General features: G+C 43.0%; 1 protein-coding gene across 1 annotated transcript; it reads right to left on the bottom strand.

Moving 5' to 3' along the window:
- Window positions 1-2,262: 2,262 nt before the first annotated feature.
- On the bottom strand, window positions 2,263-23,339 carry HHIPL2 (HHIP like 2). The gene is given in 10 exon segments (XM_083734017.1): window positions 2,263-3,074; window positions 3,076-3,425; window positions 5,661-5,743; window positions 10,455-10,536; window positions 10,829-10,974; window positions 11,227-11,353; window positions 14,024-14,355; window positions 14,665-14,808; window positions 16,841-17,493; window positions 22,874-23,339. Coding segments are annotated over 10 exon segments (2,328 nt in total). The 5' UTR covers window positions 23,255-23,339; the 3' UTR covers window positions 2,263-3,044.
- Between the last annotated feature and the right edge of the window lie 906 nt (window positions 23,340-24,245).

Genomic DNA, 24,245 nt, shown 5'->3' with positions numbered 1-24,245 from the left:
AGTAGACATCTGCACAAACCCAAACCTTGAAAAGCGTATAGGTGAATCTCAGCTGGATTTTGTGATTTTTTTAAAAACCCTTTTTAGAGACGGCCGGGTGGGGGCGAATGCATTGCAACAATAAGCCGTCCTTGGAATTGCTTTTTTAGCTGGACATCATGCAATCATTTGGGGGGGGGGGGTCTCTCTTTTCAGGTCCAGGAGAAGGAGAATTGCTTTGGAAAACTTCCCCGGGGACGCACGATCCGGCTGTGTGTCTGCTTCGGGGCTGTATTTTTGTGTGTGTGTTTTTCCCGGCGTTATGCACCCAGCGCTTGGGAGGAATTTTAAAATTAAAAGCTTGCTTTTTGGGTCTTCGCGACAATATCGATCTAAGAAGTCGATAAAATGGTAGAAGCATCCGGGTAGCATAGAACAGTACCATTCATTTGTATCAGCAGAACTGATAGGTGGCTCCATAGCTCAGTGGTTAGAGCACTGGTCTTGTAAACCAGGGGTCGCGAGTTCGATCCTCGCTGGGGCCTGGGCGGTCTTTTTCCTCTTTTCTTTCCTTAAGAACTTAGAATTTAATGCAAAACGTTTAGTGCAAGATTTGAAGCTCGTTGGCAGAGGTCTATGGAAGTCAAGACTGCTGCCCTTCGATCAACGTAGAAGAAAAAGTGGGGAGGGACCATTATGGCATTCCCCCCCCCTACAGCAGGAAAAAATAATTTTGTTATTATTATTATTATTAAAAATATATAAATCGTATTTGCGTTCTGAACGCCTGCTTCAAAAGTGAAAATTACTCTTAAAGAGATTTGAAGGTTCGAAAGGACAGCGGGGAGGCGTCGCTGGTTGCAAAACCTGCAATTTCAGGTGTCTTTCCAGGCTGAAGCCAGCAGGTGGTGCTAAAGGATAAGGAATCTGCGCGGGTCTCCGAAATGAGAAAAGTTCCCTGGAAGAAGGGCCGGATTTATCCTGGGGGGCAAGCCATGTGCTTCCAAGGGATGGTGGTGTACGCAGCCTTATTGGGAGCATCTGAGGTCTCCCCGAAGTGGTACTTCAATCACGTGGCACAATCTGAGTGAATCTCCGCTTCAGAGACCCAAAGAGAAAAAAATGTGTTATACTGCTACTGTATTCTTTATTATGTAATAAACTCACGAAGAAGTATTGTATATCCCCACCCATTAAGACTGGTGATCAGGGCTCCAGGCAGCCTGGACCACCTGGGACAAGTTTAACTGGGGGACGGGGAGGGAATTAATATTTTCTAAATTTAGTAATATTGCACAGGCACTTCGCTTTTCTGTGTTAGATACACAAAGCGCAACAGGCTGAATAATAATAACTGTAAACATTTTATTGGGTATTTCCTAACGTAAAGTTCTAGCCCAGTATGTGTAACATATACAGTTCATGTGTACGGTATATTACCTATGAGACTAATTCCATTATTAATACATTTCTTCTTTTCTTACTGTTTCTTTTTGTACGTTCCTGTATAACACAATCCTTAGGTAAAAATAGAAAAGTCCTCAAGGTAACGAGTAGATCGTCAGTGTGTATAACAGGTACATAAGTAATTATACATGAATGATTCTCAGTAGTAAAGATACTGAATTTGTTTTGACGTTTTTTCTGTGTTAGATGGCAGGTAAAAGCTTTTTTTATAGCAGCATGTCTCTTCCAGACATTGTTTAGTTATGTATAATGGTCTTTAACATTTGCATGTTTTATCTGTGTTTCAAGGCTAGTTGTTTTACAGAGTCATGTAACCTGCTTAGGTATTTTTTATTAAGTGATTTGTATATTTTTTTCTAAATAAGGATACATTATCTAGTTGTATAGCGCTAAATGAGAGATGCATCCGTTCCTGCAAGTCAGACATCAGTGTGGTGGAACAGGCTGTAAATGTATTGGAAATATGGCAGTCATAACGTGAAAAAATGAAGGAGGCAGCAAAGATGCCTTCCTTGGCTTGCTTGATTTAGGGATGGCCTTAGTCTAACCCTGCAAAGTCATTCTTAAGTCCTTGCCCACTACTAGAGGTTTTCTGCAAAGCATAGCTTATTATTCTAATTGTTCCTATCCTACCCATATCCAAACACAGGTGAATTCCCACCCCCCACCCCAATACTGGTGCATTTGGAATTTGTATCTGTGATAGTACAATCTGAATCCCAGATGTCCAGGAATATTGTACACCTGCATTGGGTGTTGATAGGCTGTTGTCTAATAAAGTGACCAGGTGAGACCTACAACATAAAGCATTTTAATTGAAACATTTTTTGCCTTGCAAGAGAATCACACAAATAGACGCACTTTGATTCATTTGTTCTCATCCAGTATTTTATTATAGGGAGAGAGAAAACACGTGTGCTTTAGAATGTATGTTGCAACTGATAATAGAAAATCAACTGCCCATCAAAATATCAGACAGGGCAGTTTAGTTAATTCTGCTCCCTGTAGCTAATTCCTTAGAAGGTTTGCATTTTATTTGACTGTTCAGCCATTGAAATGCAGCGAATATTCCTTGCTTACTAACCTTTTGAGATATAGCCTTGCTCTCCTTGAGAAAAAAGTACCACAGACTTATTAACCTCGCCATCTTTTCAGTGGTGCTCTTTGCCACACAAGTCGATGGGGGAACTGAATTTCCCAAAGAGGGTGCAAATCAGTTGCTGCTTCACACAGCCAAAGCAATGCCACTGACATTCCTGTAGAACTATACTGCTGTAAATGGCCACCGCGTCGCCTCCTTAAACTGATTAAATGGTCATCGGAGTAAGATTTCTGCAAAGCAACAACCTGGAACCCATCTGGGGCATTTAAACTCCTCATTAAGCGCATGTGCTGCATCTGTCACAGTGGCCTAGCAGCTGCTTGCATTTCCTGGAGCGGAATGCTTTCATTCATATACATACATATATATTTATTTGGCGTGTAAACTACACACTGATCTCACTCTCTTACTAAGAGCGGAACGGAAGCAAGTTGAACAGCAACTCCATCTATATTCACATAACTCTGGTGTATCTTGGAAGTTCAAGCAGCACTTCTTAAGCTGGCCCCCTTTCTTGTATTCTTCGGCATTTTCTCCTTTGCCGCTGACCTCAGCTTTGGAACCTGTTTCTTTTGGGCTCTGGTCAACCGGGAGCCTTGTTTCTTTGGCGGGGAGGTCGTCACCGGCGTTTTCGAGACCCGTGGAATCCTCGCTTTTTGCACCTTTGTCTTGGATCGCCGGGCCTTGGGAGTTTGTGTCATTTGCTGCTTTCTGCCAGACCTGGAAGGCTTCGCTGCCTTACGTTTAGTAGGGTCTTTGTGGGAGACAGGCTTCTTGGATCTTGGAGTGGAAGAATTTGGGGGCGGTTCAGTAGCATTGAAGGCTGTTTTGGGGGGAGGGGTTGTAAGACGCTCTTTAAGCAGTTCAAGGACGGTTTCTGTGAAGAGACATTTTAGGAGGTTACCATCCTTGTTTCAACAGGTTGAATTTAGCAGCGATACAGAGCAACTTAAGATGGTGGGTGGGAAAGGAACAGAAAAGATTATTTATGTATGTGACAACAGCAGCGCAGATGCTACTAGCCCAGAGATGGAAAGAAGAAAGAGTCCCTACCAGAGAGGAATAGCAAACCAAGCTGTTAGACTATGCCAAAATGGCAAAACTGACCAGAAAGCTCAGGGACTAAAAAGACAAAAATGTCAAGAAAGAGTGGGGGGAAATTACAATTTATTGAGACCACTGTAAGCAGATGAAAGCATTAACAGGATTTTAATCTTGCTTGTAATGTAACAAATACTATGGACAATATGGATAGATATAAAATATAGATTATGAAATAATATGCAGTTGAGAATGTTGACAATAGGATCCATGGAGGGGGGGAAGTCTTGAGATTCAGAGAGATCTCTTTATATGGATATGTATTTGGTATTGTTGTAAATCTATATTTGTAATATCAAAAACGGTTTTTTAAAAAATGGTGAGTGGGGTGTCATTATCACAGTGCTTTGCAGCATTGCCTGAACCCCTCAGCCAGCCTTAACAACAGCCCCCCTGCCTTGAGTCAGTCTGTCCCTCAGCCTCACCTACCTCACAGGTTTGTGGTAAGGATAAAATGGAAAGGGGGAAACATGGGAAATATTATGAGCTGTTAGGGAGAGGTTTGCTGGCTTGTGTAATCCTATGCCTCAAACATTTAGACTTGGGGTGAGGAGCCATTGACCAGTGCAGGGTTTCCCAAACTTCGGTCTTCAACTGCTTTTGGACTACAATCCCCATCATCCTTGACCGCTGGTCCTGCTAGCTAGGGATGATAGGAGTTGTAGTCCAGCTAGAGACCCAAGTGTGGGAAGCCTTGCACCAGTGAGCCAAAGTTGGGATTTTGATTAGGCCAACCCTTGAAAACCACACCCACCTGCCCCTCCGACCTGATGTCATCATGTGTGGAGCAGGTACCCATGTAGCCACATGGGACTACAACTCCCATCATAAAGGAATGATCAAGAGCTTAAAGTGAGCTCCGAATTCCTCTTCTGCAGGAGCAAGACTTGTTCCCCCTGTTCATCAGCTGACGGAGAGCAGGAACATGCCAAACAAAGTGGTTTGCACTCAAGCCGCTTTGAAAATGGAAGAGAAAAGGTCCATTTTAGCCGGGACAGACCCTCCAAGTGTCCCTGTTTTCCAGGGACATCCCTGATTTAGAGAAGCCGTCCTGGTTTCTCACTTGATCCCGGAATGTCCTGCTTTTCCTTAGGATGTCCCTATTTTCCTTAGAGAAATGTTGGAGCGTATGGCATTATCCCGACCCCCGAGCCGTCTGAAGGCAATCCTGTATAAGGCAGTTTTTTATAATGTTTAATGTTTTATTTTGTTCTTATATGCATTGGAAGCTGCCCAGAGTGGCTGGGGCAACCCAGTAAGGGGTATAAATAGTAAAATTATCATTATGGAATGGGACCTCCCTATTTTCATCAGAGAAATGTGGGAGGGTGTGGGTGGTTTCAGTGACAACTTGGACTGGTGTCCAATTCACCTTTCTATGGGGGTGGGGACAGATAAGGGTCTGGTCCCCCAGGCTGAAAAGTTTGCCCCTGATTCAGATATACTTAGATCAGAATATATACATTCAGACTGGAGGGTTTTGTTCTTTTTAGTATTCTGCAACATGTCACTGATACAGTACTATTGCATTAGTGATGGTGGATTTACACTGGAGTGTCCACACACCACATGACTTTATTTGTTGTTCTGCAATGCTTCCCCAGTGATATGGTATTAGTGCCGCCTAGAAGGGCACTGTTGAACTACAGCACAACAAATGCAAGCCAATTCCTGCCTCCCCACCCCAAAAAACCCCACAAATCCTAGAACATTTGTTGTGCCAATTGGAAACCTGGCAGCATGCCCATTTCAAAAGCGATTGCAGGTGCAAACAGTATCAAAAACGTGGTTGTGTATAACTACCCCAATACCATCATGAGCAAAATAATCACAAGTGTACAGTAAAGAAGGGGAGTAACTAAATTGTTTATTATTGATTGATTGTAGTATTTAGTTAGTTTGAAGCCTTTAATGGTTGGCACACACATTGACAGTTCCTTTCAATGTGTCTTAACATTTGTGCTACACAGCAAACAAAACAGAAAAACTCCACATATCCTTGTTGACTTACTTGCACGGGGAATGAATGGGATTCGCTTACTCTTTGTTTTCACTGGAATAGGCTTCTGTTTACATTTCCCTGGTGGAGCTCTCCTAAAAAACAAACAGATTCGGTCACAAAAATTATGTGTGGACATCTTGAGAATGGATAAGGAGCCTGTGTTTGTGGCGGTTTTCTAGAGGCAGATGTCCAATTTCAGTCTTTCTGTTAAATCATGAGCTTGCCAGCAAAAGACCTTGAAAGCACTCTCATGCTAACAGAACAAGAGCTATATCCTGCCCGAATGCCCGAAGGAGTTTCTCTCCTTGTGAAGAAGTGGATTTTCAGTTAAGGAAAATGTCAAGCATTTTGTACTTGAAAAGAACTCTCTTCCTGATTTAGGTTTCCTGTGGATGATATTTGCCTACTACCGGTATATCTTTGGTTTTAAGTCTTTCCACTGCTCTGCTAAATTAATTGGAACTGTGATACAGTTATCATCCCCAACGGGTCACATGCGCGCCATACTTTTAAAATACATGCCCTCCCAAAGAATTCTGGGAACTGTAGTTTGCCCCTCCTAGAGCTACAGTTCGTAGCATTCTTAAACAAACTACATTTCCAAGGATTTTTTTGGAAGAAACAAGTTCTCTGGAATCTCAGTATTTAGTGGGAGTGATTCAATTGTAGTAAAAGAAACAACTTCAAGGGTAAATATGAGCAAGTGAGTGATTTTCCGCAGGAAACTCACATGGTGCCCCAATCCAGATTGGACCCTATAGCTACATTTTTTTTACAAAACAGGCCTGTTTAACCACACTTTTAATATATATATTTTAAAAGTGTTAAATAATGTAACGTCATTTGGCTTTGGTGAGCTTGAGTTCTCGCATTTCTGCCTTGAAAACTCCATGGCCTTTTTTTGCTACAGAAGTTGAGACAGTTCTCACTTTCTCTCTTGAGTGTAATTCACAAACATGCTAAAGAAATGAATGGGGAATATAAGACTTCTAAAAACCTGCAGAAAGGTCCATGGATCTTCCTGGAGGTTCTTGTTGGACACTTTTTCCACCAAAGGTGAAGTAATACCCGTTTTCAGATAGCATGAACAACAGGTTGGTAAGTTTCGTTGTGTTTTTGGTGTGTGTGTGTTTGTGTGTTTAAAGCCTTACATTCGTCTCCCCACACACAAAAAGAGAGATTAAATGGGAGGGGAAATAGAGGCTGCTGGTTCGATGACAATGCCATCATGTGGCTGCTGCAAAAAAACCCAAAAACAAAACAATACCTGCATGAATAAGAAGCACCCATCCCACAATAAACGCACACCTGAAAGCACCCATAGGCTCAGAAAACTAAAAATTAAACTTGAAAAGTGTGTATCAAAGAGATTAAAGCTTCCCAGAACAACTTGACATCTTCATAACAAGGTGAAAAGAACATGAAAATTACTATCTGCCCAGAAAAGCATCGCAAATGTTGGTAGGCCTGGATGTCTTCCCTACTTGGGAGCAAAAGCAATTCTTACTTGGTACATTAATCTTTGGATATCCTTTGGATAAAAGGAGATAGACAGACAGTGAATATTTATTACTGTTGTTGATGTGCCCTGCCATTACTTGGACGGAACTTCTGTCAACAACTCCCGTGTTTTTCTAGACTAGTTCCTGAGTCTCAGACGAATTCTATGGTCGGTCTCAACTTCAAAATAAATACAAGCTACAAAGAGATGTATTTTGGTCTGCTCTCTATGCTGCAGGTTGCCTGCAAGCCAGCTCTCCTTGAGCACAAATGGGAACAGAGTTCCCTACAGTAGGGGTGAAAACAGGCACAATGTAAAATGAGTAACTGAACTGAGGTGTGCGGAGCAGTAGACTGAACACTGAACAGGCCTAGCTCCAGATTTATTTTCAAATTCTCCTATTTGGTAAACAGGTCTCATGCTATGCTGCTGTTTCAATTATTACTAATAAAACATCCACCTCTTCATTTTGGGTGTGCTTATTTTAGTTAAGCCTTGGTTCTAAACCAATTCCTTGGCCCTCTTGAGTTACAACTGCTATAATTTGGCTTCTTTTGCCTGAGGCCTCAGAAGCAGAGAGCGGTACTTTAATTCTTGCTCCTTGGGTTCTTGGGGACAGCTAGTGTGGATTTACACACAGGAAAAAAATACTATAAATAAGTCAGAAATTAAATCGTTATAACCAAGGGGGGGAAACCCCTATGTAAAAACGCTAGAGAAAAGTTGTGTGCTCTCTGGCACCATCTGGTGTTGCATGTTTATAACACATACAAATCACTGGGGTTTTTTTTTACTATTGTAGCTGAGTCCCTAGAGTACAGCCTAAGATCTCCTGCGCAAGTTGGGTGAACAAAGCAGGAGTGGTGGTAGCTCTTCTACCTAACATGGTTGGTTTTTTACTCCTTGAGAGTTGGCACCATCTGAACCACTAGGGGAAGAATGACCTAGGATTTTGGGTCAGGTTTCTTGATATCAAGTGTAGTAGCTTATGTGATATTTAATTCCTGTTACTGATGGAACATGCTCCCATGCTTCACAGTATTTTGTTATTCTGTGCACTGCACACACACACACGAAATACCTTCATGAGACATTCTTCCCTCAAAGAATCCTGGGGACCCTTACAGAGTTACCACTCCCAGCAACTTTTAACAAACTACAGTGCCCAGAATTCTTTGGAGGAAAGGAAGTTGGGGAAAACAATTGTGGGGCTTTCGGGGCTCTTGGTCTCCTAATCCTCAAATCCCTTAAAAGGGGTTTAAGCCCGTGGACTCCCACTGATTTAACTGGAGCCCAATTGCTTTAGATGAATGTACTTCGTTTTAATTAAATTAGTGGATTGGCCTGCAAGTGCCAGGGCAGGAAACTGTGGCTTCCCGGACTTCCGGGTTGGCGCCATCGCCGAATGGCGGACTCCCTCCGAGCTCCGGAGGGAGCCTGCTCGGCAGGGGCTGGGTTCTACCGCGCCGGCGACGCGGGGACCCTCAAAAACCATGGGCGCTGAAACCCATGGGCATGGTGACTCGGCGGGCACCGTTTGCGCCCCCCGACCCGTGAAGGAGCCTTTTTAAAGGCTGCGGAGCGGGTGCCGGGGGGGTGTGGTGCTATGAGTCCTCCGCTTCCCCTACCGAGCGAAGCCGCATGCCACTCGGCGGAGAACGCTGACTTCTTCTATTGAAAATTTGGATCAAAAAGAACAACCCGTGAGTAATTGGAAACGGGACTTAAAAAGGAAAAAAAAAATTTAAATTCGGAGCGAGTGGGGGAGGTGCAAAAAGGAAGTCAGTCTCCCCCCGGTTGTAGAGGATCTAAAGCAAAGGATTTGACAACTAAGATTGAGTGCTACCATATTTTGATAAAGTTATTAACTTCACGATGGAAAACTATAAGATTGGGCTGGAGGAGAAAAGTAGAATGTGAGCTAAAAGGCAACCCCCCCCCCCCCGGAGCCGGGAGCGATTCGAGAGAGCGCCGGGAGAGGAGCAAAAGAGGCTTTGACAGCTGTCAAAGGAGCTGTCAAAGCTGAAGAATAAAAAGAGAACTTTGTTACGAGGACTTATTCGTTACAAATTGGATATTAACTGTTTAAAATAAGGAATAACAAGTTACTTTGACTGTTGGGTGTGATCTGGAAGGAAACTGAGTTACTATAATCCCTCTAGAGGGGCTGTGGGACACTACAAGTATTGCTGGTATGGAATTTGAATAGGACTCTTTATCTCCTGGGAAACTGCAGAAATGGAATACTATTTTGTCTACAGAGGTCTCTACACTAAAGGAGACAATAGATTTATCTATTGAAGAATGGAAGGGACTTGACGTAAAGTTTGGTTCCTGAATAACAAAGCCTTTGTAGAGGATTTAGAAGCTTTCGGAATTAGAACATTTTTGCAGGGGAGCAGGAAATGAAACTAGAGGAAACTGAGGAGAGAGAATAACAAGAACAACATGAACAACAAGAATTGGACAAAGCTGGAAGTGGGAACATTTGGGACATCCAGATTTGAAAGGCCTAAAGAAACAAGATTGGAGTTTTTGCTCTTAAATATAGAGATCTGGATGGAAAAAATGGACCTTTTTGAGATAGAGTTCTTCCAAGATTGGACGTTCGAAATTAAAGATGACCAAAAAGGCGGCAAAGACTTTTAAAAAGACGGCAAAGTGGACTTGTGAAGGATTTTAGCCTAGATGTGGGATCTCCAGGATGACAGCAGGCATTGATGGACACTGGGGAACGCAACCGGGAAGGGGGGGGGAATTTGGAATCCAAAGGGTGTTAAACTATACTTTATTCTTTTTTCTTTCCTTTTTATTTTTTTTAATCTGTTCTGCATATTAAAGAGGGGAACTCGTGGAAGGGAGCGCGGTCGATTTTAGGGGATGGAAAAACACTGTTAACATTGGGTTAATCATAATAAGTTTAAAATTTGGGGTAAGAACTTGCTGAATCTATATGAAGGAATTGGAATACAAAAGGGGGTGGGGCGGGGAAGTCCTGAAAGGATATTAATGAAAATAAGGTTATAAAATGGATGTTTTATTTTTCTTTTTTCTTTTTTCTGTTATATTTGAAAATGTTCAATAAATATTATTTAAAAAAAACACACGAAACTGTGGCTTCCCAGGAACATAGTTGTTCTGCAGGTTTAATGCATGAAAGTGAAATCCAGTCATGTGAATGGGGTGTTTCTGTTGTATCTATCGCCCTGGAAGAAAACTGATGAATGTTTGTGTGTGTTGCCGATGCTGTTCAGAAAATCAGCAGGACAAAGGGACATTCAAGGACTTGAAAAAGTACCCACCTTGCAGGATCCACAACTTTGTATATCGATCCATGTGGCGCAAAGGCACTGGGGTAGGACGTAGCCATAAAATAGAGCTCAGCTGGAGACAACAGGAGGAGAGGAGAAAGCCAGGAATGTGAAATTCATCAGGAAAAGTTGCAACAGATTGATAATAGTGCAATTTTTCCTCTCTACGTAAGCCAGGCCTACGCAAGTTGTAACCGACCACCGGCCTAAAGCAACCATGCGGCCTTCCAGGTTCCTGACTATTCCAGGGTTGCCATATTTCAAAAAGTAAACCAGGACACTCCAAAAGTTGTTGAGCAACTCAGAGTTGGTGGCCTCCCAAAAAACTGATTTTCTAAGAAAACAGACACAGCAACCAAGATTACCTGCTTCATCCTCAGCAAAAGAAATGATGTATTTGCTGTAAGAGCTGACCATCCCTGGAAAGGCGCAGGCTTTAGTGTTACCAACACAAATGTCTTGCTTCTTCCATTGATTTGCTCTCTCATCTTCTTGCAAAGCCATAAGCCGACTGGATGAAAAAACAAAAACATGTGTTTTATGCTTTCACAGTTCCACTGTAGCTTAGAAAAACTCTTTCTGGTATATCCCAAAATAGATCCAAGGCTTTCTCTTGGGCCGTAAATACTTTTTGCTACTCCCCATTGCCATGAACTGTTTGAGCCCATGACTAGGGATGAACCCAAAACCAATATTCTGAGATGGTCTATAGGAAATCTACCTACTGTACTGAAAAGTTAATGGAAAGAAGTTTGTCCCTTACCCGTTCATAAAATCACCAAAAATGTACAGGCCGTTCAGGTTTGGAGACTCACATCCTCTATACACATAACCTCCAGTGACTGATTTTCCCACTGAATGGCTGTAGGCAAATATTGGAAGTATATCGTCTATTAAAAACAGAGAAAATGCACTTTAGTCAATTAAAACTGTTTGATTATCTTAAAAGGAAATAGTCATCCTTCTTCAATGCACGAGCAATTTTTTTCTAAAACTAACTGGGCATTTAAAGTAAAATTAGTGTAGTTTATAGCAGTGTTGTCCAACCTTTTTCCTACTGTGGCCCCCATCCGACCTAGTTTCCTTCCTGTTGCCCCTCCCATGGGTGTAGGCACAGGAGACAACTGCCCCCCAAATAAGTAAAAATCAATACAAATCAGAGGCACTGCCCCCCCCAAAGAAACCTGCCCCCTAACAAAAATTCTGGCTACACCTATCCGTGGCAAAAAAAAAAGGGAGAGAGAGAGCACTAGGTCTTGGTGGCCCGCCCCCTTACCCACTTGTGATTGGCCAAGCAGATAGCTAGCCAATCAGGATTTTTCCCTTCACTTCTCTTTTTTTTTAATAATATTTTTTATTGAGTTTGTGAAATACAGAAAAAAGAATAAAGAACATATTATAAGAGTAAAGTAGAAAGGTTACAAATTTTCTTGTTCTTTTTTCCAAGTCTACTGGACTTCCCCACATCCTCCCAACCCTGCATTCTCTGTGATACATAACATCAGCAATTTGTTAACTTGTTTCAATACTTGTTGTATCTTTCATTTTATCATGTTACCCAATTTCAAATGTGTTATAACCCAAATCATGTACATTTTCATTTAAACACAATAAAGTTGTTTCATTATTCTATCTCTGACTTCTTGTGCCTTAATTTCCATTTCTTTAGTTTAACATTACTGAAGCTAGAATTTCCTAAAAGGTGCATTTTTTAACATTCATACAGCTTATAATGTTTTTTCAGATAGTCCTTAAATTTTTTCCAGTCCTCCTCGATTGTTTCTTCTCCCAAGTCTCAGATTCTGCCAGTCATTTCGGCCAATTCCATGTAGTCCATCAACTGCGTGTGCCATTCCTCCAGTGTGGGTAAATCTTGTGTCTTCCAATGCTTTGCAATCAGGATCCTTGCTGCTGTAGTAGCGTACATAAAAAAAGTTCTGTCCTTCTTAAGCACTCTCTGGTCCACCATGCCCAGGAGGAAGGCCTCTGGTTTCTTAGGTAAGGTAAATCTAAGTACCTTTTTTAGTTCATTATGAATCATCTCCCAAAAGGCCTTCACTTTCGGGCAGGTCCACCAGAGGTGAAAGAATGTCCCTTCCGCCTCTTTACATTTCCAACATTTGTTATCAGACAGGTGATATATCTTAGCAAGCTTGACTGGGGTCATGTACCACCGGTATATCATTTTCATAATGTTTTCCTTCAAGGCACTACATGCCGTAAATTTCATTCCAGTGTTCCATAACCTTTCCCAGTCTTCAAACATAATGTTATGCCCCAAATCCTGCGCCCATTTTATCATGGCGGATTTGACTGTCTCATCCTGAGTATTCCATTTAAGCAGCAAGTTATACATTCTCGAAAGTAGTTTATTTTTTGGCTCTAACAGTTCTGTCTCTAATTTCGATTTTTCCACCTGGAATCCAACCTTCTTGTCCACTTTAAAAACCTCCTGAATTTGTGCATAGTGCAACCAATCTCGCACCTTGTTTTTTAGTTTTTCCAAGCTCTGCAACCTCCAATTGTCTCCAATTTTTTCAATTATTTCCCAATATTTAGGCCAGTAGGCCTCATTTCCCTCTGTGGCCCCCTAGCCTCATGCTGTGGTTCCTCCACTTACGCATTGTTCATCATGATCCCCTTGGAATATCTTGGTTTATATGGAAACACTGGTTTATAGGACCACCATGCATCCAGTTTTGCAGCGGACAGACCTATGTTTGAAGGCGTCCTCTGGTTGAATGGCTGATGGGCCCTTGACTGGTTTACAAATAACTAACCATAAAAATGGAGAGGAGGGGTCTTGAAATTACACATATTCAGAGACCTCCAGCAGTGGAGGTAGATCATGACAACTAGTGGCCATGAATAGCCTTTTCTGCCGTGTATTTGCCAAATCCTCTTTTAAAGCCAGTCATGTTGTTGGCCATAACTATTTCCTGTGGGAGCAAATTCCATAGTTCATGTGCGCTGTGTGAAGTACTTTCTTTTGTCTGTCCTGAATCTTCCACCTTTCAACTTCACTGAATGCCCCCAGGCTCTGTGAGAAATGGAGAGAGAAAACGTTTTTCTATTCACTTTCTCCACCCCCTGTGTGATTTTATACGCCTCTATCGTGTCTCCTTGTATAGTGGTACCTCTGGTTGCGAATGGGATCTGTTCTGTAGGCCGGTTCGCAACCTGAAAAGAATGCAACCCGCTTCTGCACACGCGCAGGTCGTGTTTCGCCGCTTCTGCACCTGCACGTGACGTGACTTTGTGTGTCTGTACATGCGCGAGCTGCAGAAGTGACCCTTTCCGGTACTTCCGCTGAAAATGCGCAACTTGAAGCAAACGTAACATGAAGTATGACTGTACTTGCCTTTTCCTGAAACTAAAGCACTCTAGATGTTGTAACTTTGCCCCCAAGGATCTTATCCTTAATGAAGTACATGTGCACTTCCTATCCCTTCACAAAGGAGTGACAAAAATGATAGCTGCAGAATTTACAGTTAAACCAAATACAGGTAAGATAAGGCCTTCCCACGAACACACTAAAAATGACAGGTAGCATTCTTTACCTAAGGAGGAATTTTGACAAAGCTTGACATCATAGCACTCAAAGCCTTCCTTGGCTCTCCAGCCGTAGTTCCCGCCTTTAACAATTATGTCCACTTCTTCAAACTTGTTCTGGCCGACATCTCCACAGAAAATTCGCCCCCTTCCTTTGCGACTGAGCGGGTCACCTCTGTCCACAGAGCAACGCCACATGTTCCTCACCCCATAGGCATAGACTTCTGGGAGAGCTTGAGGGTCAGAGGCAAAAGGATTGTCAGAGGGGATGCGGTAAGGCTTCCTGTCAGAGCTTCTTCCATCCACATCGATCCGCAAAACCTTTCCTAGTAAACTACTCCTGAGAGGAAATCAAGGCATAAAACAAGGATTAACGAACGTGACAAAGAAACAGAAGGGAGAGTGTTGTAGCAGTTTCCACATATGCTGGCTGGCTGCTTGACTAGATGGGATATCATCACCTTCTGTCAAATGATACACAAGGGAACTTACATAAAAGATTTGGGGGGGAAAGCAATAAATGATAAGATAATCTTTAAAAAGCACCCCTGAACAGAAAAGCAGCATTATTTTAAAAAGTATAATTTGCCTTTAAAGGCAAAGTAAGCTGTCTCATATGTAATCAGCACTTATTGAAGATGGACCTTACCTGTTCTGAGCATTCCCAAATTTACCAAAAGGGTCCCCGGCTTTCCCTCCATCCCCTGTAAACAGGTACATGTAGCCATCCAGGCCAAAGAGGATCTGTCCCCCATTATGGTTTGCGGCTGGTTCTTCGATTTCTAAGAGACTCCTGGAGAGAGAGAGAGAGAGAGAGAGAGAGAGAGAGAGAGAGAGAGAAACACAGAGATCAGAAACTAGGAAAAAGAGCAAGGGAGGAAGGCTGGTTAACATTCAGGGCCTTACTAAGTTCAAAGACGTATTTTAGTTATTCAGTCACTAAGCAGAACATCTTATCTGCATAGTGCTCAATCTTTCCCTTTTCCTAGACAAAGCAAAAAAGGACCTTAAAATTCCTGGGATAATTCTATCCTTCTGATGAAATCTGTCTGCTGGATAGAACTGTCTTAAGTGCACATCTGGCACTCCCACTTGCCCTCCCAGGAGAGAAGCTGGGTCAGAATGTGCTGCATCCATCAGCATGCATACATCAATGGAAAGGAAGTCAATTAATGGCTTTGTTTTGATCTATGATAACTCTTATGCCAATAGGCAATCACCCGTGGTGGACTGCATGACACGTTGCAGTTCTAAGCCGTAGTCAAAGAAGGAATTCCTGACAGCAGATCAGCACAACTCCTGGATGCAGGAGCGGTGCTATTTTTCCAGAAAGAGAGGTGCCAGAGCTCACCATGAATTTCTCCCTTGTCCTCTTAGAATGGCAATGGCGCCCACCTAGGAGCTGCCGGAGCTGAGCACCAGTGAACTCTAACTGGGAAAAAAAGCCCTGCGCAAGAGTGTTAACTGTGCAAGGTCTTTCTGCATCCAGCCATTCTTATTTGGCAATATATTTCTCGATACATCTATCCTGCTTCCAGGCACATCTTGAAGTGGCAGTAATGGAATGTGGGTGGAAGAATATTCAAAACAAGACCCTCAATAAACTAGGAGACACTGTGGTCTGGTAGATCATAGGTTGGGTTGGGTTCTGCGCTGGACATTAGGCCCTGCACAGCAACTGGAAAAGTCACCAAATTCCCAAAAGAGCCAATGTTTGGATGCAGAAGGTGTTCCCGATTCTTCCTTTGAATGACCACCTTCGATTCAAGCCAACAACACAAAGGAGCATTCTTTGTTGACGTGGATCAAGTCATACCTACAAAGGGGGGGAGGAATCCCTTTTCACCACTGGCTTCAATTATGATTGAAAAGTGGGTAGCCCTTCCCTCCAATGTCAGGATCCAGCTTGTCAGAATCTGGGTCCTGTTCTCTGTCTCTGCTCTAGAGCATCGGTTGATGCAACTTGTGGGCCAGGAACCCAAAACTGGCCATGCCATGGTCTAAGATAGGGAGTAAAACACTCACCTAGAAGACTACAGATTGTCATATATAGGTGGAAAAATAGAGCCAATGAACCTGGCAGTGATCTCCATTGAAAACAGTGGGATCAGGCTGCACAAGTAACCCCCATGTTACAGGTTGAAACTGAAACTACTCTCCAGGTTTTGTCTAGATTCTTTCCAAAGTGCTGAAAGGAGGTTGGCAAAACCTCCTTTCTCCCCTCCCCATCACATTTTGCAAGCATTAGCTGCAAGTCAGAGCAGTCTCTCTTGTAGCCTGTGGCTACAAAGGAAAGCACACACCTTTGCTTTGCCTGCAGACACCTGTTGCCTGCTGGGAACAGGCCCACGCAACCAATGAACAATGTGGACTCCGCCCATCAGTTGATATCATGAGTGACATCAACTGATTGAGAGGAGGGTGTGGTTGGGCCTCATGGATCAAACTGGAACCTCTGTTGGCCAGCATTAGTCTGTGAGCCGAAGGTTTCCCACCCTTACTAGCGACCTAGGTTCAAATCCCAAATCTGAATGTATTCTTTAATCTTGGATAGCACAGTAGTGCTTAGCACCTGAGTCCACCTCCACCTACATACCTATAAAATTGTCCTTTTGCTTGGCCAGGGAAAATAAATCACAGAGCACAGAATTCATTGTTTCTTGAAGCCCAGCTGGGATTTGCTTTAGCACAGAGTGTACTTGGTTACTACTTATCCCACAGGGTCGATATGAGGACTAAAGGTGACAACTTCACCCAAAGCCCTTGGGAGGAGGCAGAGATCCCAAGAAGATGGAAGGAGGAAAGAAACTTGGGGAAAACATTACCTTTCTGTGCTTGGATCAGCCTTGTTGACATCTGACATGGAAACTCTTAATTCACTGATCCTGATTTTCTCCACCTTTTTCTTGTCCTGGTAGGAGTAATAAATGTAGAATTTCCCATTGTCCTTGTATTTGGGGTGGAAGGCCATCCCCAGGAAACCTCTTTCATCTCCTAACCAGGGGGTGGTCAGCACCATGTTCTTAATATCCAGAAAAGGCTCTTCCAGGCGACTTCCGTCTGGAAGAAAGACCCAGATGATGCCCACCTGTTCAGCCACAAACATGCGATGGGTGTTGTCGTTCGCGTGCGCCATCAGCACAGGATTCCTCAGTCCGTTGGCCACCTCTTTTAGGCACAGCTGAAGGCAGCCTTTCTTGTCCTCCACCACAGAGCCCAGGTTACGGTTCAGGTCTGTGTTTTTCAGCACGTCGGGGAAGCAATAGTCTTCATCCTGGATGTTAAGCAGGTTGCAGAAGCGGGTCTTGTTCCTCTCGCAGCATTCCTGGATGTGTTTGTCGTCGGTAAGCAACGTGATGGCAGAACGGCAGTAGAGGTGGAACTCTGAACAGTAGTCCGAGCAAAGGCCAGGCAGGTTCCGCAGGGGCGTCTGAGGATTCTCGGCATCGTAAAGATGAGCTGCGTAGGGTGAGCATTCCTGTTAAGGGGCGAAAAGCATTCTGAAAGTGCTGTGCAATGGACCCAATCTGTGTGGCTGCTGCTGTAGCACGGTCATGCCTGCTCAGTCTGCACATTTATGTATTACAAAGACACCTCAAATAGCAGTCCTGGATAGCTCAGTAGGTTGGAGTGTTACTGATAATGCCAAGGTTGCAGGTTTGATCCCCACATAGGACAACTGCATATTCCTATGTTGCAGGGAGTTCGATTTGATGGTCCTCAGGGTCCCATCCAACTCTACAATTTTATAGTTCTATAATTCTAAATGTGCAATGCTTCCTGACTTTAAGAAAGGTAACAGCCCCATTGGATCAAACCAAAGGACTATCAAATCCAGGGGGAGCTTTGGCCCTCTGGATACTGTTGGACTGCAACTCCCATCAGCCCCAACCAGCAAGGCCGATGGTTGGAGATGATGGGAAACATAGTCCAACAAAATCTGGAAAGCCAAAGGTACCCCATCCCAGACCTAATCCAAAATCTTGTTTCTCACAACAGCCGTCCAGAAGCCTATAGGAAGCTCACATGCAGGACATGATGAAATAGCCTTCTCCCACTGTTACTACCCAACAACCAGTATTCAGCGCATGGTGCCTCTGATGCCCATACCCTCTCACATGCTCCAGCGGAAAACCGGGATGTGCGGCTTTTGGGGCCGTGCTCCTGCGCGAGTCACGTGGCTCGCATGAGAGCAAGGCCCTGAAAGATGCAATATGGCTAGAATTGTTTAAAAGTACTTTTCCAAAAAACCAAAGTCCTTTTAGTTGGAGATAATTCATATGGAAATTCCCAGGTATCAAAAAGGGTTATTTATGTATGCCACTACTGCGGCCTGTGTTTTGCTAGCCCCAAAATGGAAAACAAGCAAGGTCCCAATTTAAGAAGAATGGCAACTTAAGTTGATGGAATATGCTCAGCTTGCAGACTTAACATATAGAATAAGAGAACAAGAATACAGTGGTGCCTCGCAATATGAAATTAATTCGTTCCGCGAGTTGTGTCGTCTTGCGATTTTTTCATCTTGCGGAGCACGGATTCGCTGGGTATTAACGGCTTTAAGAAAAAGGAAGCAAACTCGTAAGACGTTTTCGTCTTGTGAAGCAAGCCCATAGGAAAAATCATCTTGCGAAGCAACGCAAAAAGCGAAAAACCCTTTCATCTTGCGCGTTTTTCATCTTGCGCGTTTTTCATCTTGCGAGGCATTCGTCTTGCGAGGTACCACTGTAACATATGTTTAAAGAAAAATGGAAAATGTTTATTGACTATATGGGGGGAAATTGTGTACACTTGAAAATGTTGGCAGCAATAATATAAATTCAACAGTGTAAATAAGTTTTGATGGATGTAATAATGGAATACTGAATGGTTTATTTTATGTAAAATATTCAGGGATTTATGATATGCAAAATGAACCATGGAAAGAGAAGAAGGAAGGTCACTGATATTTTAAGGATGTTTAAATAAGTATTCTAAATTGTAAAACAGAAAATTTAATAGAATATATATATATATATCAATAATTCTTTGGCAATCACTCATAGCCGAGTAAGATTATCTTCCATAAACCCAGTTTTAACAATGAGTCCGTAAGGGACTGTGGAGGCCAGTTCTGGACCCACACATCCTTCCACAGTGGGGACATTGGTTCCCGGGCGGGAGTTGATCACAGTGTGGATTTGCCAAGCGTGCCTTCCTCTTAGCACTTTTCTCCCTTGCATTCTGTGTTTGAGTGTCTTCAAAGTCCATTACACCTTTGGTAAAGGCTGTTCTCCAACTGGAGCGCTCGCAAGCCAGTGTTTCCCAGTTGTTGGTGTTTATTCTACATTTTTTAGATTTGCCTTGAGACAGTCTTTAAACCTAATTTGTTGACCACCAGCATTACGCTTTCCATTTCCCCCCATTTTATTGGGGCAGTTGGGTATGATAACCATTGTTATTAGCAGCCAGTGATAGCCATATCTTCCATGAGTTGTCTATTCCCCCTTTAAAAGCTATCTATGTTGTGATGGCACTTGATGGCGACAACCACATCTTGTGGAGACAGACTCCATAGCTATGCCCAAAGAAGTGTGCCATTCTCACCATCACACAATAGCATTTCTCCATCTTCTCCACACAGAGAACCTACTACTACTACTTGCTTGCTCTTCTTCTTGCTTACATAGCTTTTTGTTATTCCAGTCCAAAACTGACCTGTTAAATTCAAAGCTCTTGTTTGACTATTGACTATACAGTTGTACCTTGGAAGCCAAATGGAATCCGTTCCGGAAGTCCATTCAACTTCAAAATGTTTGACTTCCAAGGTGCAGCTTCCAATTGGCTGCCAGACATTCGGCTTCCAAAAGAACATTCACAAACTGGAACACTCACTTCCGAGTTTGCGGCGTTCGGGAGTTCGACTGCTAAGGCGTTCATCAACCAAGATACGACTGTAACTGGGAATCTCAAAGTGGTTTGGCAATCAATCCTTCTTTGCAGAGAGCTCTGAGAATGGTAGCTTTGTGAAGGTAATAAGAGTGTCTGAACAAGTATCAGCATCCTTGACAAACTGCAGTTCCCATAATTCATTGAGGGATGCTATGATGACTGTTTAAAGTGGTGTGGTGCTGCTTTAAATGTAAAGGGCAGATAGGGCCTAAATCTTCAGAGCTCAGTATAGTATGCTGAAATGCAGTTCAACAAAATGTCCCCTCTGACAAGCCTTTGTCCCACCATTTGCTTTGGATCTCTCCCTGTCTCAAGTCCAAACTTAGCCCCTGCAGGGGCTGTCTTTCAGAGAATGCAAGCAACCCCCATTTGCGGCTAAAAATGTCTGAGGTCAAGACATTCCTAAGGGTCTACATAACAGTTGCTAGGATTAAGCCGCCTTGCCAGTAAAAGGCTGGCCCATCTGTTCCTTTTTCCTCATTTATGTGAGAGGTTGCAAATGGTGTTCTGCTCATTGTTCCACCCTCTATCTCAGAGGGGCTGATGAAATAGTAAGTCTTTAGGTCCCTCTGTGACTACTGTGTCTGCCGTTTTATAAGGATTTCCTCTCCCTGTTTCCCTGTCTGAAAAGTTGTTTCCACATAATAGTAAGTGGAGCTATGCAGAATTAACTATTGTCCCAGTTGTTAAGGGTTGGTGGGAACCGTAACTGTGAGGGATAAACTAGAGACACCAGGATATATTTTTTTTGAGATGTGGAAAATGTGCTTCAAATATGCTTTAAAGGCACAGTGTGTTAAATGTGTTTTTCTGCATTTAATGAGCAGGGGTTTTGAAGTGAATTTTTTTGCATCAGCTTGGGTGGTGGAGCTGATAATTAACAGGAGGAGAGAGAGTTTAACCCTTTTCTCCCCTGCTGCAGTCTGAAAGGAAATCCTTTCTCTGGAGCTAGTATTTGCATAGGCAGGAATTCCCTGCCCTCTCTGGCACCACTGCATTTTAAAAGATCTGCATCTTGGATGCAAAGACACATTTGAGGTCACCTTCCTCTTTGGCCCTAAGACTGACATTAATTAATTAATTAATGTGACGGTTCCTGGCACCGATTGATTGATTGATTGATTGATTGATCAGTGCCAGGAACCGTCACATTTATTCACTATTTCCAGCAGTGGTGCCAACACAGCAAGCTTGGGAGGCAGAGGTCTGAGGGGCCCATTCATCAAAAGGAGCAGAAGGGCTCACCTTTGCTGACAGACCAAAATACATTTCAGATTAAGGGAGGCAACAAACACATTGCCATCTGAAGAGAGGCAAAATCTTTAAGTCCTGAGTAAACTGAACCACTGGCTTCATTTTCCATCCAGGTTGTCTTTGCTTTACTTTCGACCAATTCCATCCCTGCCCCTGACACACACAAAGTATCCCACACTGGGGAAAATATGGGTTCCTGTGGCTGTGAAATTATTTTAAAAAATAAGCAGCTTCCTTTTGACTTCACAATCTGAGCAGTGTTGCCCCTTGAAGAGAACGTATTCAGTGCATGCAGATAATATTTTAACGCTGAGGAAGCTTAGATGGAAGAGTGCTAAGTGTTTGCCTGGTGTGTGTTTTGGCTCCTTTGTGCTGGCAAGGAGTGAATCACTGACCTCCATGACTCACTGTAAAAGGGGAACCCTTTCTGCTCATAAATCACTGGATAGGCAGGGTGCCAATGGGAGCTGCACCCTTTGCTCATTGTTCTCCTGCTACACACACACTGGCTGGTTTCTGCCTTCAGCCAGATGGGCAGCCTTCACTAGAAAGCAGGGGGAGCGGGAACCGAGCAACTGAGACTGGAGGGAACCCTTTCCAAGAAGGCAATGGTGCCAGCTGTTTGATCTGAGGCTGCTTTCAGAGCTGCAGCTTTCCAGGGCACCAGGCAGGAGCACAATCTAAACACATCGCTTCATGGCATCTGGGAATCAAAACACCAAGGTCCACTTTGCTCAGCCCTGCATAAGCCGCCGAGCGCTGCCCAGTCTTGGTCTGCATTTATTTGCAAAGCAAATGGAAGAAACACTTATCTTTTTGTTCCAAACCTCAGACACAAAATGATTAGCTTCGCCACCTTTCCAGCAACGAAGAGCACCGCTGCTGCTTCATTTGATCTAGAATATTAACTTGAAAGTGTGTTTTGTAGCCCCCTTGGGCACACAAAAAACCCCGCTTCACAGCTCGCCTTGAGCCTCACAACAACTTTGCGAGAAAGCTTAAGCGGCATTCCAAAGGGAGGCCAGGAAGAAGACAGCGGTCCAAAGAGATTTTGCTTCTCGGGGCGTGCATTCGTATTTCTTTTCTCGCACTTTTGCCACCGTTCAAACAGGTTCTGCAGGTTTCTGATATGAAATCCACAAAATCTGTTTAGCAGGGGTTAAAGTAGCATGAATGAACAAGTTGCAAGCTGTGATTGCTCTCCCAAGCTATCTTCAAATTTCTGGGGGGAAGACAATTATTCCTTGCTCTCCAGCTTTCATGTGAGAGTGAGGATGTGAGATTTTCACCACTGTGTCATATTGGTTTGAAACATTAAAAAAAAACCACCCTAAGTTTATACAACCTAATACCTGTATGCTAAGCAGATAAGTAGAATGAATCAATGGAATATTATCCTCATCCTCGCCCTGAACAATATTACATTATCTTTTTACATACATCACAATTTGTCCGCAGGAAAGATGCCACTTATATATATTCCCCTGTAGCTGTTAAAGATGCCACATATATATATTCTACACACACACACACACACGCATGTAGCTGCTTAGTTTTATTTAATTTCTGTTCTCTGTCTTCCCTCCTTAAAAAAATAAATAAACCAACAGTAGAATTTGCAATCTAGTGTATATCAGTGATGCATAATGAAGGTTACAACCCACCCATTGCCTTACCTGGCATAAAATATCTTTGATATATCCTCCACACAATTTGTGAGCCTGCGGATCGATATAATCCATCACCTCCCAGTATTTGGCTGCAATCGTATTGTCTTTCTCCTGATCACAACAACCAAAAGTTTCATAGGCAGAGCAGAACTCCAGGTGGAAGGGAGGCTGGAAAGGAGGACCATAATCGAGGCACTGCGGGTGTCCCAGGAGCAGCCCACTTTGGCCCAAGAGCATAAAGAAGACGCCGGTGAGAAAATTTAAAGAATGGAAGGAAATCCCGGCTCTGTTGCTCTTGTAGGAGCTCACAGTAGCTTTCCTCACGGCAGTTTTCCTGTTGCTAGATGTCTTCAAGATGTGACCACCTTGAAGATTAGGGTTATTCATCTTCTGAGCTTTGAAGCATCCCAACCAGCAGAGAGCTCAGTGTTTGCTCAAGTTTGCTTACACACCCCTCTCTCTGTCTCCCATTAAGTTTACTATTGGTGTGCTGAGAAGCAAAGCCTTCAGACCGCCTCTTGGCAATTCCACACCTCACACTGCAGAATACTTCCCTCCTTCCTTTTTTTGCAATTTTCTCTGACCCCTCTGATAGAAGGAGGCAGATGCCACACAGTAACATACACTGTGTGTGTGTGTGTGTGAGAGAGAGAGAGAGAGAGAGAGAGAGGGAGAGAGAGGGAGGGAGGGAGCTTAAAGCATAAATTACAGCTGCTGCAAGCATTCTATACTATCTGGTCAACAGTTATAGAAAATAATCATTTTTTCCTATTCACAAAGCTCAGGAATCCAAAGCTCAGCAAATACTGTAGCTGGAAAAGAAGATGAATCATTTCTGTCCGTTACATTCCCACTCTCATTTACTTGAAATTAATCAAACTGAGATCACATTCATGTGAAACATGAAACATGAAATTTATAACGGTCAGAGACCAGCTTGAGATCACATTCTAAAGAAATTATATAGGATTTTCCCTTTGCCAAATTACAAGCATGTGGATTTTTTTTTTAAAAGGGTTTTGTTAATCAATCGTTAATATGCTTCCCACCACAAAAGCCTTGGGTTGTTTAATACGTTCGTCCTGGCAATGATATTTTTCAATGACAATATTACAATGGACATCCTTTTTACAAACTGGAAACGAGCATATTAAATGATTTATTAGATGCTACTTAGTAAATCCTACATTTTGACTTATTTATTTTTTGCCACCTTAGCACATATGTACACACACACACACAGAGAGAGAGAGAGAGAGATTTTTTTTGCCCTCCCCAATCACTACTTATTACCCTAATTACATTCAGTGTTCAGAAATGAATTCATAGACTCATAGAACTGTAGAGTTGGAAGGGACCATCAGGATCATCTAGTCCA

Source organism: Podarcis gaigeae (genome assembly GCF_964106915.1).
Source record: "Podarcis gaigeae genome assembly, chromosome: 3".
NCBI lineage: Eukaryota > Metazoa > Chordata > Lepidosauria > Squamata > Lacertidae > Podarcis > Podarcis gaigeae.
Note: the sequence above shows the minus strand (reverse complement) of the source record. Positions and strands in the feature narration are given on the sequence as shown.